Source organism: Camelus ferus, chromosome 19 (genome assembly GCF_009834535.1).
Source record: "Camelus ferus isolate YT-003-E chromosome 19, BCGSAC_Cfer_1.0, whole genome shotgun sequence".
NCBI lineage: Eukaryota > Metazoa > Chordata > Mammalia > Artiodactyla > Camelidae > Camelus > Camelus ferus.
The window spans coordinates 10,083,355-10,090,566 of NC_045714.1; the positions used below are offsets into that span (position 1 = coordinate 10,083,355).

General features: G+C 46.8%; 1 protein-coding gene across 1 annotated transcript; it reads left to right on the plus strand.

The window, feature by feature from the left end:
• The first annotated feature begins 705 nt into the window (after window positions 1-705).
• On the plus strand, window positions 706-2,352 carry FAM209B (family with sequence similarity 209 member B). Its single transcript, XM_006186138.2, has 2 exons — window positions 706-1,081; window positions 1,949-2,352. The coding sequence occupies exons 1-2, from the start codon at window positions 833-835 to the stop codon at window positions 2,207-2,209; spliced, it is 510 nt and encodes a 169-aa protein (XP_006186200.1). The 5' UTR covers window positions 706-832; the 3' UTR covers window positions 2,210-2,352.
• The last annotated feature ends 4,860 nt before the right edge of the window (window positions 2,353-7,212 follow it).

Genomic DNA, 7,212 nt, shown 5'->3' on the forward strand with positions numbered 1-7,212 from the left:
TCACACCAGCCTAGAGGTCAGCCCCCTCCCAGCTCCTGATCATCCCTCAAATTCTACCCGAGTGTCTTTTTCAGGAGAGCCTGTCCCCTTGTTCTGGTCTCTGAAAGCACTCACTCTCTTCTTATCACAACTTAAGTGAAATAAATGATACTCTTAATTCACCCGGGCATCACATACTCAGGTAAGGTCAGTGAGTGTAAGTGTGAGGCAAAAGGGAGTGGTGGCGACTGTGGAGAGAACGTGGTCCCCTAGAGGGGCGGTTCCTACTCGGCTCCAGCATAGAGTGGCCTAGTGTTATTTATTGGATCTCTTCCATATTTTCAAAAGGAACTGGAAATCTGGCCTTTTTAAGTGAGCCCCTCCCACAACATTTAAATATTGGCAAATAATAGTTTTTAGAAACAATGTAGGCCAAAGAAAACACATCCGTGGCTCCTAGTTTGTAGCCTCTGGTTTAATAGGGGCCTGTGCTTGGTCTGCTCTGCTCACCACAATGTCTGGATTCAACAAATGAAAACCGGGAAAAGTGCTGGACTCCCAGTAGAGCAGCGGGGTCGGAAAGAATATACTGACCAGAAGATGGCATTCCATCACTCCTCCATCTCCTTTTTTATTGCCTGCTGGAAACTTCTCCCTTTCCCTTTAAGTCCTGCTCCCAGGTGACCCCTGTGAGCGGCATTTTCCTCAGCCCGGAAGTCATCACAATGGCCCGAGCTGGTCCTGGCTGGGGCCTCTGTGACATCACCAACAGCCCAGCCCCAGGTCCCCCGTCTCCAGGTGCCAGGGCCAACAAGCCCACCATGAGCAGCTTCCTCCCCCATCTGTGCTCACCATGCGGATGCTGAAATGGTTCTTGTTCTTGCCTCTGTGCCTCTCCTGCGGCTGTGCCTTTATGTTTTCTTCTCTGAGAGATAAAGCCAAAGAACCCCAGGGGAAGGTGCCTTGCGGGGGGCACTTTCGAATTAGGCAGAATCTACCAGAGCATGCCCAAGGCTGGCTTGGGAACAAGTGGCTCTGGCTTTTTTTTGTTGTTGTGCTATATGTGATACTGAAGTTTCGAGGAGATAGTGAGAAGAGTAAGGTAAGGATGGCTCCGTTTTTTTTACACGTTTACGTTGGTTCCATCTCAGAAATCTCGGACTCAGAGAAAGGATGTTCTTGTTGTAGGCAGGACTGTTATGAATAATGAATTCAGAGACAGAGTCCCTAGGTCATGGTCCTGAGAAAGGTTCCCGACATATCCTTAGGGAAGACAGTAGACCTTAACCCACAGAGGTTGGGACTAATAGTTGAAGACCCACTTCCATTTATTGGGGGAATAAAACCTTGGCTCGATATTTATCCTGTTAAAGCAGTGTTTTTTCAAATGGAGGTTAGATTAAGAACTTGGTGTGCTTCAGGTCAGGATTATTCACAGAGCCAGATTCACCACCCCGCTTTTTAATTTCCCTAGTGTTTGACTTATTGCAAGTTGCTGAACTGAATGGAAATGGCATCATTTTCCTAAGGGAGGGAAAGACCTGTCGTAAATAATGGCTGGCCCGTGAAGTGGCTGAGCAACTCTCAGAAGGGGCAGGGAGAGAGGCACCATGGCATGTTCACTCTAGGCAGGCCTGACCCTTCGGGAGATTGTGTCCAGACTGATGGAAGCAGGGTTGGGAAACCTTTTCTGTAAAAGACCAGATAATTGATACTTTCAGCTTTGCAGCTCAGTCCCCGTTGCAGCGACAACCCTACTATTTTAGCATGAAAGCAGCCGCAGACACTATGCAAATGAGTGAGCCTGGCTGTGTTCCAATAAAACTTTATTTACAAAAACAGATAGTGGGCCAGATTTGGCCATCGTTTGTCAATCCCTGGGCTAGATCAGTGCTAGAGCCAACTTCTCTTAGGTGTCAAACCCAGCAATGTCAACGGTATTTTTCATCCTGAATGTCTTTCTTGACAGGAGCAGAATCCTAGCCTTCGAGGCTGTTCATTTCGCACTCCAGTAAAGAAAAATCAAAACGCTTCCCCCAACAGAGACTATGCGTTCAGTACCTTAACCCAGCTCGAGATGGACCTTGTGCAGTTTGTGTCCAAGGTGCGGAATCTGAAAGTTGTCATGGCAACTGGCAGTAACCTCAAGATTCAGAACGTAGAGGTGCCCGCAGACCCACAAAATAACATCACGATATACGAGATATGGGGCGAAGAGGACTCCGAGTGAATGGATTTGTGTGTCAAAGTAGGAGAGAAAAAATTTGAGTGTTGACAAACCATATCCAAACTAATAAAACTAGTCTGAAGGAAAAGAATCCTCAAATTTGGGAACTTTTTCCTTTCTCTTTTTTTAAATTTGAAAAAAGTGAAAACCAGTGGCCACAGCAGTCAGAGTTGCTTTGGCCTTCCTCACTCCCTGCAGGGCTGAGGGTGGCGAGAAGGGCGTGGACCGCCGCCTGAGGGCAGGTGAGCATTCTTGGCCCCCGTGCCATGGCCCTTGCAGAGTCAGGCTGGGGGAATTTGGGGTAAGATGCTGATATTATTTTCATAGTAGCTCTCTTTAGAGTAGCTATTTTTTTGCAAAAGATGGAACTGGTTTTTCTCTTTAATTAACTACATTACAAAGGATGACTTCAGTTACAGGTTTAAAATGATAAAATGATTGAATGAGAAGGTGTGTGTGTCAAGGGGAGGGTGGATTCTAGGATCATTTCATTTTCTTATCACCATAAGTATCGTCTAATTCATTCTGTCTGGTGGGTCCCCTGTATTGACTTTTGCTTCTACAAAACTCACAGTTAACATATGTCTCATTGGATTAAGAGGCACGGAGAGTCAAACCATAGTTTTAAAACATAATTTGGACACAGATGAGCCAGCCAGGGTTTCCCAAAGCAGTCAGTATGAAGGTTCTTTATAGGATTTATTTAAAATCTGGCCATTTTGGCTTGTTCGTACGGCTTGTGGAAATTGCACTTACTGCAGCTGTTAGATGTGTTTATGACCCCCCATCTAGGCCAGCCTGCTAGTGTCAGGGATGTGAGGTGCAGGCCTGGACAGGGACGTGAGCTGTGCGAGACCGTGGAGACTCCCTCAGTCCCCAAATTACCGTGTGCTTGAGTCTCCATCACTTCCTGCCCAGCCACGAAGAGTTAATTCTCATCCCTTGAGCAAAGTCTTCAGGATCCGTCCCACCTGTGTGTGGTGTGTGCAGAGCTAGACCTCAGATCGCTGCTCGTCATGGTTACATTGTCTTTGAAAAGCAGTCCCTGAACCCCTTCTATCTTAACTCCAACTTTCAGGATGGGGTTGGGGGAGGAAGGATCTGAGACCACTTCCTTGTGCCTTCTGAATACTTTCTGGGTGTTTTCAAGAAAATGGGACTATTTGAGTTATTTTTACAGCACATGCTGAAGAAATGCAGATAAGGACCAAGTATGCTGGTGGTACCCTGTGATGTCAGTGCGGGGCACATTTTAGATTAGAATGGAGATCATCTCACAGTCGCCAAACCACAGCTCAAGGGCCCAGTCAGCCCATGAGCCAATAATGGTTTTTATATTTTTTAATAGTTGAAAAAATCAGAAGATAAATCATATTTCATGACATGAAAAGTACATGAAATTCAAATTCCAATGACTGTAAGTGAATTTTTTCTTGGAGCCCAGCTGCACCCACCACTCACATATTGCCGCTGGTTGCTTTTGTGCTCGGTGGCAGAGTTGAATTATTCCACAGAAACCATTATGGTCCACAAAGCTGAAAATATTTAGTAAGTAGCCCTTCCCAGTTTGCCAGTCCCCAGTAGCTGCTCATCTTAATTTATATGTGAACAACCAGGAAAGGTGTTCACTGGGAGCCGATGGATTCAGCAGTAATCTTCACAAACAGGTGGTTGTCTACACCTGCCGTCTTCATCAGAGGAGGTGCACACAGGTGGTTGGCAGAATTCATTTCCAGAATTCAGTCTCCAGCAAGGAGGTTAAGGCTCCAGAGCAAGTCTGCTCCCAGTCTTACAGAACGTGTGGAGTCACAGGCAGGACCACCTGTCCCCTCGGCCACGTTCTACTTACTAGAAAGTCACTCCAGAGGAGGGGGTTACACCAGGATGTGGACAGGAGGATGGAAACCCAGCTGCAAAAAGGGTGGCTGTGTGCTTGCAGTGATGGGGGCTTCATGGTGATGCTAACGAGGACCCGTGAGAGGACAGCTGACATGCTGCGTGGCCTGAGCACCTGCAAAGCCTTTGCCATACACCTGGGTGCAGGTGGGAGGCCAAATCCTAAGGTGACCCCCAATGGCACACAGCCTTGTATAATCTCTCCCGAGTGTGGGCGAAAGCTGTGACTGATGGAATAGTCACCCCCTCGGTCACACTGTGCTGTCGTAGCCAGGAGATGCTCCTGGTGGCCCCGAGGAAGCCGTCAGCCGTGTGTGAGATCATGGGTCTCAGGACAAGGATGTGAGAGCAACCCCTTGGGTCTGAGAACGGTCCGCAGCCAAGAGCTAGAAAAGGAACCAGGAAGCCCAGTCTTACAGCTGCAAGGATGTGGGGTCCACCCACGCCCAGTGGCCTGCCAGAGGCCCCCGAGTCGTTTGCTTTGTCACACCGTCACTGTGTGATGTTATCTGTGTATTGACCTGTTTCCTGTTTGTCCCTTCTCCCCTGGAGTGTAAGCTCCATGAGGACAGGGGCAGAGTCTCCTGTGGTCACAGCAGTGTCCTCAGTGTCTGGAACGGGTTGGCACACGACAGGTGCCCCATATAGATTTTTAAAACCTTCTACTTGGAACTCATTTCAGACTTCCAGGGAAGTTGCAACAACAGCACAAAGAGTTCCCATTTACCCCTCACCCAGCTTCCCCTAATGCTGGCGTAACCATAGTAGAATCATGAAAACCAGAAAACGTAATATGGGTACAGTACTGTTACTTCACTAATTTGAATTTTATTTCATAAATGAAATTCACTCCTTGAATGTCCTCTCACTGTCCTACACCCAAGCCAGCATCCCACGTTGCATTCAGCCGTCTCTTCTCCGTCTCCCCAGTGTGTCTTTTATGACCTTCCTTGACACTTCAGAAGAACCGTGATCAGCTGTTATGTAGAACGTCCCTCTGTTTGGGTTGAATGAATGATGTTTTCTCACGAAAGAAATGCATTTCTGGCAAAAATACCAGAGAAGTGGTGTCATGTCCTTCTCGGTAAACCACGTCCAGGCATCTGTGTTGTGTCTGCGCCCCACTGCTGTCGACGTGGCCTTGAGCTCTGGGCGAAGGTGGCGTCTGCTGGCTTCTGCTCCTCCTCCCATTTTCACTCACTGATTTCCGCACCATCAGCGGGTCTTGTCTGTAACAGTTTTCTGTGGTGTTGGTGTTTGCCTGATGCTGATTTCAGTATTCCTCTTTCCTGCTACATTTATTAACTGCAATTCTACTGAAAGGAAGAGCTGTCCTTTCTCCCCCACTTATTTGATGATTTATTTATATCAGTATAGACTCCTAGATACTTATTTTAGCTTATTAAAATCCAATATTTTGGTTATTTATTTTCCTGCTCAAACTTTTCCAGCTCCTTTAGGTTGGCTCCTGCGTACTTTGAACAAGCCCGCATCCTCCTCTGAGCAAGTTCTGCCTCTCTGGCAACCCAGCATGTTCCAGGAGCATCTTGTTTATTCCCTGCCTCAGCCCCGGAATTGACCACTTCTCCAAAGAGCCCTGGTTCCTTTTATTGGAGAATGATGGTTAGCAAACAGGGTCTGGGCACTCATGTGCTCATCTGTACTGACTGTCATCGCCCCCAGTCAGAAAGAGCTAGGAAACATCTGTGTGTATGTTACCCACCCCCCACCGTCTGATTTCTGTATCTGCCTATCTGTGTGTGTATGTATATATATATATATATATATATATATATATATATATATATATATATGTCGATTACCAGGACTTAATCCCGATCGCTCTGATTCCAGCCCAGTACGTCGGGTTCGTTCTAGCCATCCTCCTTCCCCTCGTAGCTTCTTTCTCCAACAGTGAGGACCCAGCTCTCATGATCTACATTTGCTTGTTCGTTCAGTTTCCAGTGCACACTTAGCTTCCGAGTTTTGAATGCAAACCCCAGGAGAAGCACATTACATTGAGGTCACAGCATTGCTGACAGTCCCTTTGTCTTTAGCTTCGCAATATCCAGTTAAGACGTGACATTCAGTTTCCTTAGGCGATTTCTTCTCTTCCCACCCCCATCAATGTGGTCAGTGATCCTTCTGTCCTGTGTTAGGCCCGTTTGTTAGTATCTGATTCCATTTCAGGTTCTCCAGCGTCCTGGCTGGTTTTGATTGTCGGTTTGCTCTCTGAGTATGTGAAGATATGTGAAATATCACAATGGTTCTGAGAGTCAAAGGTCTAGGAAAAGATGCACCCAGAGAACTGGCTGTCTTCCTGCATCTCTGGTACCCAGATGCCATGCTCTCCTGCCCTCCCTCCAAGCCCTGTAGGGACGTGATCAGCCTCTCTGGTTTCTGTTTTATCCTTCCTGTATTTCTCTTGCACAAATGACCAGATACATGTGTATTTTCTTATACCCTCTCTTTCTGACATGAAGCAAGTTGTCTGTATACTTTGGGGCTTTGCTTTTTCCACTTAACAGAATGTTAGTCACTTCGTACAGCCTCTTAGAGGACATTCTCATTCTGTTTTCCACTGCAGAGTGCTCTATGTTGTGGATGTACCAGTTTGTTCAACCTCTATATGCAGACATGTAGGTAGTTTACAGTAGTTTGAAATGACAAATAATGATGCAATGAAACAACCTTGTGCGCACACGTTTTTATGCTGTTGGTGATGTATCTTCAGGGAAGCGCCTAGAAGTGAGCTTGGTGGGTAAAAAGGGAAGCGCGCGTGTTGTTTTCTTAGGAATTGCCAATTTTCCTTCTAGAAGAGTTGTGCCAACTTGAGTTCTCATCAGACATGCCAATAGAGATTTTTAAACGAACGTGTGGACAGCTGGTTGGGCACGTCTGCCTGAAACCTCTTAGAACGCTTTGCGTGAGTTGCAGTTACTGAAGATGGCCACCAGGTGGCAGACAACGCCCATCGCAGGGAACGGCGAGATCGTGTCTCCCAAAGATGCTGTTTTCAAGGGCCTTTGACAATAGTGATGTGGAAGTGGAAGTAATAGTAGTCATTGTACTTTTATTACTGATGGCAACTGGCATTCATAGCACTAGTA

What these genes read in the sequence shown, in the direction of transcription:
- FAM209B (XM_006186138.2), top strand. Translation starts at nt 833, where the DNA reads ATGCGGATGCTGAAATGGTTCTTGTTCTTGCCTCTGTGCCTCTCCTGC. An exon ending in GAGATAGTGAGAAGAGTAAG is followed by an intron (nt 1,082 to 1,948) that starts GTAAGGATGGCT and finishes CTTTCTTGACAG; the next exon opens with GAGCAGAATCCTAGCCTTCG.